Source organism: Oncorhynchus kisutch, linkage group LG1 (genome assembly GCF_002021735.2).
Source record: "Oncorhynchus kisutch isolate 150728-3 linkage group LG1, Okis_V2, whole genome shotgun sequence".
In the NCBI taxonomy this organism is placed as follows: Eukaryota; Metazoa; Chordata; class Actinopteri; order Salmoniformes; family Salmonidae; genus Oncorhynchus; species Oncorhynchus kisutch.
Genome location: NC_034174.2, coordinates 13,231,075 through 13,242,528, shown reverse-complemented (window position 1 = coordinate 13,242,528; position 11,454 = coordinate 13,231,075). Strand labels below are relative to the sequence as shown.

Sequence of the window (11,454 nt, the reverse complement as noted above, 5' to 3'; positions counted from 1 at the left end):
TTGCAAGAATATGATCCACAGTATATTTTGCATGAGATAAACACATGCACGTGTTCTCCCTAGTCTCCCACGAAGCAGGACCACACACATGGAGCTCTACAACACCCCTCAATTTGTTTCTGATTGAGTCCATATGATATGTTCAGTAACCTAACTATTGATATTTGATATTCAGGAAGGACAGATGTCAGATCTTAACATAATCCCTCTGTTGTCGCAGAAATGAATTGAAATGAGCCTCGTGAGTTGACTGAAAATGAGCAGTTCTCTTGCTCTCCACGCAAAGGCAGTCAAGTCAGTGTGATCTGGGCTTGCTATCAAAATAATGTTCTCTCTTGCTAAAACGCTATAGGCCTGGGTCCTAGTTCTGCACCCTTCAAATGCTCAAAAATGTATCTGAAATGCAGCCATACATATCAACAGCTATGGTTTTATATAGCTTAATAACACAAGATTGATATTGGTCTCCACTAGGCTACGACAAGTGTCAAGTGTATACTAGGGTCAAAATGTAGTTCAATAGTGGCCTGGGGTCGGTCTAGCAGTTAGGAACACTGCCTTCAGAGTGCACATATAGGCTTACAATGTCAGTGTGAGTTCAATTCTGACCCACGCCCTTCTGTAACAAATAACTCAATCCCCCGATTGCCCTGATTTATTTACACATTTCAAATATGGACAGTCCAGGGATATTTTACCCCCGATTCTGATAAGAAATGACCATACCAGACACTTTTGGATAACATAAATAGATAACAAATAAAATAATAACAGTAACACCAACATTAGTTTCCATTCATAAAAGGTATCTGGTAAATTGCCCGAGTAGATTTGTCGCGATTAAAAAGGAAATACTTGATTTCTACTGTGCAGAATGCTTGCCTGTTATAAAACCTTGTTCCGATTGCATTCATCCATGAGTCTAAGGGCAGTGGGACGAATTCGAAGCTATGTCGAAGCTATGACGATAGGGTCAATGGCTTTTAACCGCATGACCACACAGGCACTGAGGCAACCAAAATCATGTATTCTGCCTATCGCTTGCCTTCAACATGTAATAAAAACTATTGATAAAAAAAAGCATAACAAAATGTTTTACCCCTTACATATATGTCAATGTATTATAATCCACATATGAATTCGCACAAGACTCTCTGTAGCTTGCACGTAGCCTACAGAAGGCACGGTACTGCCAGTGACAGCCGGTGTAGGCCGGCATTGTAAATAAGAATTTGTTCTTAACTGACTTGCCTAGTAAAATAAAGGTTCAATTGAAAAAATAAGTAAAAGAAAAGAAAACTGCATTGTATACAAACACCTAATGCAGGATTATTTTCCTCCTGTGACTAAATTATCTGTCACTTTAATCTTAGTGTGTAAGTACATATCTATCTCAAATTCCTCGTACCCCTGCATATCGACTCGGTACTGGTATCGCGTGTATATAGCCAAGTTGTGTTACTCATTGTGTATTTATTACGACTTTTATTAATTAGCTTTTCTATTATTTCTCATTTTTCTTTCTCTCTGCATTGTAAGTAAGCATTTCACTGTTAGTGAACATTGTTGGGAAGGGCCCGTAAGTAAGCATTTCACTGTTAGTGAACATTGTTGGGAAGGGCCCGTAAGTAAGCATTTCACTGTTAGTGAACATTGTTGGGAAGGGCCCGTAAGTAAGCATTTCACTGTTAGTGAACATTGTTGGGAAGGGCCCGTAAGTAAGCATTTCACTGTTAGTGAACATTGTTGGGAAGGGCCCGTAAGTAAGCATTTCACTGTTAGTGAACATTGTTGGGAAGGGCCCGTAAGTAAGCATTTCACTGTTAGTGAACATTGTTGGGAAGGGCCCGTAAGTAAGCATTTCACTGTTAGTGAAACTACGCCTGTTGTTATCAAAGCATGTGATCAACAAAAATTGCTTTGATTTGAAAAAGGATTCATATAAATTTCCGACATTTGTAGTCAAGAAAACACCATGAAAAAGGCAACCATTTAGAATCAGTCAATTGTAGCATGGTAATAGTTTGGAGACTTTCACTTGGTCTTCTCCACATGTAAACAAAGGTTGAAATATGAAGAGCATCATGTCATTTTTGTATTATTTTTCTTTCAGAAAACCATGAGCGGCGGTGTGAACATCAAGACCATATCCCAGGCCCAACCAAGCTCAGGTCTGGTCTCTGGTATCCCCCTTCCCCAGAGGATAACCCCCCTCTCCAAACTGGACCCCAAACATCAGGGGGGCAGCACCCTATCTAACCCCACAGCACAGTTTCAACTCAGCACCAAAATGCATCCCTCTGCATACTCTTCATCATCTTCATCCTTTTCAAACAAACTGCTGAGTGGTGCAGCTTTGAGGGGTGGTATCTGTCCCACTGGCTCCTCCTCCTCCAGAGTCTCCTATGCCCCAGAGAGAGGCACCATCAGCCGGTCAGCCTACAGCAGCCCCCAGGTCCCCAAGAGACAGACACCACCACCACGCTCCAAGGACACCCTGGACCTCCGCAGCAGCAATGCTCTATCCCAGAAGGCTTTTCGAGAACTTCACACCAGGAGAAATGCCAATGGGAACTGGGCCTCAGGCGGGGTTCGCCACAGCCGTCTGGACGACAATGGAGATGCGCAGGATGCCCTGTCGAAGCTCTCTGGTGGTGATCTCCACTCAGGCCAAAGCAGGCTCTCCAACACTAAAGCAGGGAACGGGAATCTGATCAGCGCTGTGTTGATGACCACCCGTCAGGAGCAGAGGGAGCCGAGGAACCTCTCCTGCCATGGCATGATCGCTCCTAAAAAAGACATGTCCACCAACAAACATAGAGCGGCCCATCTGAGCCAGAGTGGTGGTGGTGGTACCAGGCAGACAGTCAGTGTGCCACACAGAGGGAGTGAGCCAGCCCGTAGTAACATGGCCACTGTGGCACCTTTCAGGTTCAGGTGAGGGTACACTGATAGCATCAGCTCTACTTTAATGTATACTCACTGGGAGTATGTCTGGAATACGTTTAAGACAATCCACTGGGGACAGATGTCAATTCAATATCTGTTCCACTTGGTTCAATATAATATCATTGAAATTACATGGAAACAACGTTGAGTCAACCAGGTGCCTAGTGGGAACACATTATTATATAGGCTATTCAGTAGAAAATATTGTAGTGTAAAAATGTATTATATGAATGTCCCTGTTCTGTCAGTTACACTGACAGAATTGTATGGTGGTGCAAATTGATGGTCATGCTGTGCATGTAGGTTGAATGTCCAGGATGATGATGCCTCTTCTCTGGAGGACCTGAGTGACTGCTCCTCTGACTCCATGGAGGTGTGCTGTGATGACCTGGGTGAGTCACATTCACTCGTTGTCTCACCACGTTCACTGTACAGTACTAGTATTAGGGTTGGCCTATTTAACTCAACGACAAAGTATACTACTGCTTGAGGATTGAAGAACAAACTGGTTTTGGATACCACATTCGGTTCGACTTCCATTAAACATCTTTGTAGACATTCTTTTTAACCAATTCAATGAAAATATGTCATAGGGTTTACTGCCCCAGTCCTACACCAATGTGATTAAGGTGTTACACAAATCTCCAGATCCAGGATCTGGTACCAAATCTAGTCCTGCTGTAGTAGGTTATCTGAGCAGGCTTTATGGGTATTTGTAGTCATTTTCAGCCACTTATCTGTCTAAATCCATCCTGACAAACTGGCAAAAAGTATGTAGACATCTGCTTGTCAAATATATCATTCCAAAATCAGTGCCATTAATATGGAGTTGGTCACCACTTTGCTGCTATAACAGCCTCCACTCTTCTGAGAAGAGTGTGTCTGAAGTCACCAAATCCACACATTTGAAGGGATGTCCATATACTTTTGTATATACAGTGTATGCATCCGCTCTGATCTGGAGCTCTCATCTGAGGCATCAAGGCCACATGTACAAAGAAACAGCCTTACATTTGGTCATGATTTTGCATATACCAGGACTAGTAGAAACTATGGTCAATTGTACTCTGATATCCTTGAGGAAACATAAAACCATTGGAAAATGTTTCTAGACAATCTTTTTTTGTTGTTGCTTGTGATCACAGGTTGAATTGGGATTTTGCAGGATGCAGGTGGTGGGATTGTTTCCAACTATGCTGTCCAATAATGTTGTTTTTCCATGTTCATTTTCAACAGAAATCTATTCACATTTCACTCTATGGTTAGGATCAATTCTGTCCCCTGACCATGTTTTAAAACTTCTTCAGGATTGGTGGGTGCCCTGCGGGACGGTTGAGCTAATGTAGGCTAATGTGATTAGCATGAGGTTGTAAGTAACAAGAAAATTTACCAGGACATAGACATATCTGATATTGGCAGAAAGCTTAAATTCTTGTTAATCTAACTACACTGTCCAATTTACAGTAGCTATTACAGTGAAATAATACATTGCTATTGTTTGAGGAGAGTGCACAGTTTTAAACATAAAAAGTTATTAATAAACAAATGAGGCACATTTGGGCAGTCTTGATACAACATTTTGAACATAAATGCAATGGTTCATTGGATCAGTCTAAAACTTTGCACATACACTGCTGCCATCTAGTGGCCAAAATCTAAATTGCAGCTGGGCTGGAATAACACATTATGACCTTTGTCTTGCATTTCAAAGATAATGGTACATTTTTTTTTAAATAAACATTTTTATGTATTTGTATTATTTTTTATCAGATCTAATGTGTTATATTCTCCTACATTCCTTTCACATTTCCACAAACTTCAAAGTGTTTCCTTTCAAATGGTACCAAGAATATGCACATCCTGTCACGCCTTGGTCATTGTGTTTTGTGTTTTCGTTATATATTTGGTCAGGTCAGGGTGTGACAGGGGTTTATGTTATTGTATTTCGTATTGGGGTTTGTAGTATTTGGGATCGCGGCTGATTAGGGGTGTTGTATAGGCTTGGCTGCCTGAGGCGGTTCTCAATCAGCAGTCAGGTGATTCTCGTTGTCTCTGATTGGGAACCGTATTTAGGTAGCCTGAGTTTCGCTTTGTCTTTCGTGGGTGATTGTTCCTGTCTCTGTGTAGTGTTCACCAGATAGGCTGTATTAGGTTGGTGGGTGATTGTTCCTGTCTCTGTGTAGTTTCACCAGATAGGCTGTATTAGGTTGGTGGGTGATTGTTCCTGTCTCTGTGTAGTTTCACCAGATAGGCTGTATTAGGTTGGTGGGTGATTGTTCCTGTCTCTGTGTAGTGTCACCAGATAGGCTGTATTAGGTTGGTGGGTGATTGTTCCTGTCTCTGTGTAGTTTCACCAGATAGGCTGTATTAGGTTGGTGGGTGATTGTTCCTGTCTCTGTGTAGTGTCACCAGATAGGCTGTATTAGGTTGGTGGGTGATTGTTCCTGTCTCTGTGTAGTGTTCACCAGATAGGCTGTATTAGGTTGGTGGGTGATTGTTCCTGTCTCTGTGTAGTGTTCACCAGATAGGCTGTATTAGGTTGGTGGGTGATTGTTCCTGTCTCTGTGTAGTGTCACCAGATAGGCTGTATTAGGTTGGTGGGTGATTGTTCCTGTCTCTGTGTAGTGTCACCAGATAGGCTGTATTAGGTTGGTGGGTGATTGTTCCTGTCTCTGTGTAGTGTCACCAGATAGGCTGTATTAGGTTGGTGGGTGATTGTTCCTGTCTCTGTGTAGTGTCACCAGATAGGCTGTATTAGGTTGGTGGGTGATTGTTCCTGTCTCTGTGTAGTGTTCACCAGATAGGCTGTATTAGGTTTCACGTTCTGTTTGTTGTTTTTGTATTTATTTAGTTATTTCATGTATCGTCACTTTTTCCATTAAAGACATGAATAACCACCACGCTGCATTTCGGTCCGACTCTCTTTTGACAAATGAAGAACGCCGTTACACATCCTTGCTTCATTGCCTGAGCTACAGGCAGTTAGAAATGGGTATGTTATTTTAGGCGAAAATTGAAAAAAGGGGACGATCCTTAAGAGTTTTTATCAGATGATTCAACCATGGTAAGCTACTTTATATCACAGATGGCACCCTATCATTTATTGTACGAACATGATCACACACTATCTTTTATTTTACTAACAGATCACACCCTATCTTTTATTTTACTAACAGATCACACCCTATCTTTTATTTTGCTAACAGATCACACCCTATCTTTTATTTTACTAACAGATCACACCCTATCTTTTATTTTGCTAACAGATCACACCCTATCTTTTATTTTGCTAACAGATCACACCCTATCTTTTATTTTACTAACAGATCACACCCTATCTTTTATTTTGCTAACAGATCACACCCTATCTTTTATTTTGCTAACAGATCACACCCTATCTTTTATTGTACTAACAGATCACACCCTATCTTTTATTGTACTAACAGATCATACCCTATCTTTTTTTTTGCTAACAGATCACACCCTATCTTTTATTTTACTAACAGATCACACCCTATATTTTTGTCAGTCTTGGCAACACAGCAAATTAGGACATATTGACAAGCAGTTGTCTTTCAGTAAACAGGACAGCATGCCACGCAAATATGTACTGGTTGTTATAGTATTCCAGTGTTAGTAGGCACCGCCCCTTTCACTAGTTCTCACTACAGTGACTGCCAACATACAGTACAGTAAACACTTCATTACTCCCCACCTGTTTTATACATCAGGACCTAGGATCTCCTCCAGCAGTTTGTCACAACTGCATCTCACTGCTGCTGTTATATAAATACCGTTTTTCGTAAACGCACATGTGGGAAAATATGTTTTCCCGACTGTCAAAATCAATCTTAAAACCCATACAGCATACGACGGTTTCCAAAATGTTTCTACATCTCGGGAGTACACTTGCCGTGAAATGTATGTCAAAACTGTTTAAAAAGCCATTCGAAGATCTTAACTTTAAACTCCATTGTCTGTTTTATTCTTACCAGAGAATGTATATGTTTTGCATCTTCAAATGTTGAATAGGAACATAGCGATTAATTTCACAGTGACATGTCTGTGAAAATGTTTAGTAAGAAGTTTTCAGACTGCTGGGGGATATGAGGATTGGACATTGGAATAGTCATTCTGCAAAAATATCAATTTGCAAACATCCCTGTCTACAACAAACCACAATGTCAACCTACAGTTTAACTAACATGGACCTACAGTAAGAGGAGAATATGAAAGGAGAATACGAAAGTCACTCTAAGCCTGTAATGGAGAGAGAGGGGTCTAAGTGTTGCCCTGATTAGTACTCTTTAGGAACACCCAGCGTGCAGATAATGAGAAAAGGAACTCAGAAAACCACTTTTACTATAAAAGCCTTGTAAGTAGTTATAAAAGATTTTTAACTCCGGCGCCGACAGAGATGGCCGCCTCGCTTCGCGTTCCTAGGAAACTATGCGGTTTTTAGTTTTTTAACGTGTTATTTCTTACATTGGTACCCCAGATCATCTTAGGTTTCATTACATACAGTCGAGAAGAACTACTGAATATAAGAGCAGCGTCAACTCACCATCAGTACGACCAAGAATATGACTTTCGCGAAGCGGATCCTGTGTTCTGCCTTTCACCCAGGACAACGGAATGGATCCCAGCCGGCGACCCAAAAAAACGACTTCGTAAAAGAGGGAAACGTCTTCTGGTCAGACTCCGGAGACGGGCACATCGTGCACCACTCCCCAGTATACTTCTCGCCAATGTCCAGTCTCTTGACAACAAGGTTGATGAAATCCGAGCAAGGGTAGAATTCCAGAGGGACATCAGAGACTGCAACGTTCTTTGCTTCACTGAAACATGGCTCACTGGAGAGACACTATCGGAGTCGGTGCAGCCAGCTGGTTTCTCCACGCATCGCGCCGACAGAAACAAACATCTTTCTGGTAAGAAGAGGGGCGGGGGCATATGCCTTATGGCTAACGAGACGTGGTGTGGTCACAAAAGCATACAGGAACTCAAGTCCTTCTGTTCACCTGATTTAGAATTCCTCACAATCAAATGTCAACCGCATTATCTACCAAGGGAATTCTCTTCGATTATAATCACAGCCGTATATATTCCCCCCCCAAGCAGACACATCGATGGCTCTGAACAAACTCTACTTGACTCTTTGCAAACTGGAATCCATACATCCTGAGGCTGCATTCATTGTAGCTGGGGATTTTAACAAGGCTAATCTGAAAACAAGACTCCCTAAATTGTATCAGCATATCGATTGCGCAACCAGGGCTGGCAAAACCTTGGATCACTGCTATTCTAACTTCCGCGACGCATATAAGGCCCTGCCCCGCCCTCCTTTCAGAAAAGCTGACCACGACTCCATTTTGTTGATCCCTGCCTACAGACAGAAACTAAAACAAGAAGCTCCCATGCTGAGGTCTGTTCAACGCTGGTCCGACCAATCTGATTCCACACTCCAAGACTGCTTCCATCACGTGCACTGGGATATGTTTCGTATTGCGTCAGACAACAACATTGACGAATACGCTGATTTGGTGTGCGAGTTCATTAGAACGTGCGTTGAAGATGTTGTTCCCATAGCAACGATTCAAACATTCCCAAACCAGAAACCGTGGATTGATGGCAGCATTCGCGTGAAACTGAAAGTGCGAACCACTGCTTTTAATCAGGGCAAGGTGAACGGAAACATGACCGAATACAAACAGTGTAGCTATTCCCTCCGCAAGGCAATCAAACAAGCTAAGCGTCAGTATAGAGACAAAGTAGAATCTCAATTCAACGGCTCAGACACAAGAGGTATGTGGCAGGGTCTACAGTCAATCACGGATTACAAAAAGAAAACCAGCCCCGTCACGGACCAGGATGTCTTGCTCCCAGGCAGACTAAATAACTTTTTTGCCCACTTTGAGGACAATACAGTGCCACTGACATGGCCTGCAACCAAAACCTGCGGCCTGTCCTTCACTGCAGCCGAGGTGAGTAAAACATTTAAACGTGTTAACCCTCGCAAGGCTGCAGGCCCAGATGGCATCCCCAGCCGCGCCCTCAGAGCATGCGCAGACCAGCTGGCCGGTGTGTTTACGGACATATTCAATCAATCCCTATCCTAGTCTGCTGTTCCCACATGCTTCAAGAGGGCCACCATTGTTCCTGTTCCCAAGAAAGCTAAGGTAACTGAGCTAAACGACTACCGCCCCGTAGCACTCACTTCCGTCATCATGAAGTGCTTTGAGAGACTAGTCAAGGACCATATCACCTCCACCCTACCTGACACCCTAGACCCACTCCAATTTGCTTACTGCCCAAATAGGTCCATAGACGACGCAATCGCAACCACACTGCACACTGCCCTAACCCATCTGGACAAGAGGAATACCTATGTGAGAATGCTGTTCATCGGCATTTAACACCATAGTACCCTCCAAGCTCGTCATCAAGCTCGAGACCCTGGGTCTCGACCCTGCCCTGTGCAACTGGGTACTGGACTTCCTGACGGGCCGCCCCCAGGTGGTGAGGGTAGGCAACAACATCTCCACCTCACTGATCCTCAACACTGGGGCCCCACAAGGGTGCGTTCTGAGCCCTCTCCTGTACTCCCTGTTCACCCACGACTGCGTGGCCACGCACGCCTCCAACTCAATCATCAAGTTTGCGGACGACACAACAGTGGTAGGCTTGATTACCAACAACGACGAGACGGCCTACAGGGAGGAGGTGAGGGCCCTCGGAGTGTGGTGTCAGGAAAATAACCTCACACTCAACGTCAACAAAACTAAGGAGATGATTGTGGACTTCAGGAAACAGCAGAGGGAACACCCCCCTATCCACATCGATGGAACAGTAGTGGAGAGGGTAGCAAGTTTTAAGTTCCTCGGCATACACATCACAGACAAACTGAATTGGTCCACCCACACAGACAGCATCGTGAAGAAGGCGCAGCAGCGCCTCTTCAACCTCAGGAGGCTGAAGAAATTTGGCTTGTCACCAAAAGCACTCACAAACTTCTACAGATGCACAATCGAGAGCATCCTGGCGGGCTGTATCACCGCCTGGTACGGCAACTGCTCCGCCCACAACCGTAAGGCTCTCCAGAGGGTAGTGAGGTCTGCACAATGCATCACCGGGAGCAAACTACCTGCCCTCCAGGACACCTACACCACCCGATGTTACAGGAAGGAAGGACAACAACCACCCGGGCCACTGCCTGTTCACCCCGCTATCATCCAGAAGGCGAGGTCAGTACAGGTGCATCAAAGCAGGGACTGAGAGACTGAAAAACTGCTTCTATCTCAAGGCCATCAGACTGTTAAACAGCCACCACTAACATTGAGTGGCTGCTGCCAACACACTGACTCAACTCCAGCCACTTTAATAATGGGAATTGATGGGAAATTATGTAAAATATATCACTAGCCACTTTAAACAATGCTACCTAATATAATGTTTATATACCCTACATTATTCATCTCATATGTATACGTATATACTGTACTCTATATCATCTACTGCATCTTTATGTAATACATGTACTGTATCACTAGCCACTTTAACTATGCCACTTTGTTTACATACTCATCTCATATGTATATACTGTACTTGATACCATCTACTGTATCTTGCCTATGCCGCTCTGTACCATCACTCATTCATATATCTTTATGTACATATTCTTTATCCCCTTACACTTGTGTGTATAAGACAGTAGTTTTGGAATTGTTAGTTAGATTACTTGTTGGTTATTACTGCATTGTCGGAACTAGAAGCACAAGCATTTCGCTTCACTCGCATTAACATCTGCTACCCATGTGTATGTGACAAATACAATTTGATTTAAGAAGTTACAAAAGCCTTGTAAGTAGTTATAAAAGCCTTCTGAGTAGTTATAAAAGCCTTGTAAGTAGTTATAAAGTCTTTGATGTGTCTCTTAATTATGGTAATGACCGAGAGAGGCTGTGGTGGCCCCTCACTATATTCTTCTGGGAGAGGCTGTGGTGGCCCCTCACTATATTCTTCTGGGAGAGGCTGTGGTGGCCCCTCACTATATTCTTCTGGGAGAAGCTGTGGTGGCCCCTCACTATATTCTTCTGGGAGAGGCTGTGGTGGCCCCTCACTATATTCTTCTGGGAGAGGCTGTGGTGGCCCCTCACTATATTCTTCTGGCAGAGGCTGTGGTGGCCCCTCACTATATTCTTCTGGGAGAAGCTGTGGTGGCCCCTCACTATATTCTTCTGGGAGAGGCTGTGGTGGCCCCTCACTATATTCTTCTGGGAGAAGCTGTGGTGGCCCCTCACTATATTCTTCTGGGAGAGGCTGTGGTGGCCCCTCACTATATTCTTCTGGGAGAAGCTGTGGTGGCCCCTCACTATATTCTTCTGGGAGAGGCTGTGGTGGCCCCTCACTATATTCTTCTGGGAGAGGCTGTGGTGGCCCCTCACTATATTCTTCTGGGAGAGGCTGTGGTGGCCCCTCACTATATTCTTCTGGGAGAAGCTGTGA

The 11,454-nt window shown here is 43.7% G+C and overlaps 1 protein-coding gene across 1 annotated transcript; it reads left to right on the top strand.

Annotated features, from left to right (window-relative positions):
• The first annotated feature begins 2,117 nt into the window (after nucleotides 1-2,117).
• On the top strand, nucleotides 2,118-11,454 carry LOC116375840 (uncharacterized). Its single transcript, XM_031833780.1, has 3 exons — nucleotides 2,118-2,937; nucleotides 3,253-3,341; nucleotides 10,904-11,454. The coding sequence occupies exons 1-3, from the start codon at nucleotides 2,120-2,122 to the stop codon at nucleotides 11,452-11,454; spliced, it is 1,458 nt and encodes a 485-aa protein (XP_031689640.1). The 5' UTR covers nucleotides 2,118-2,119.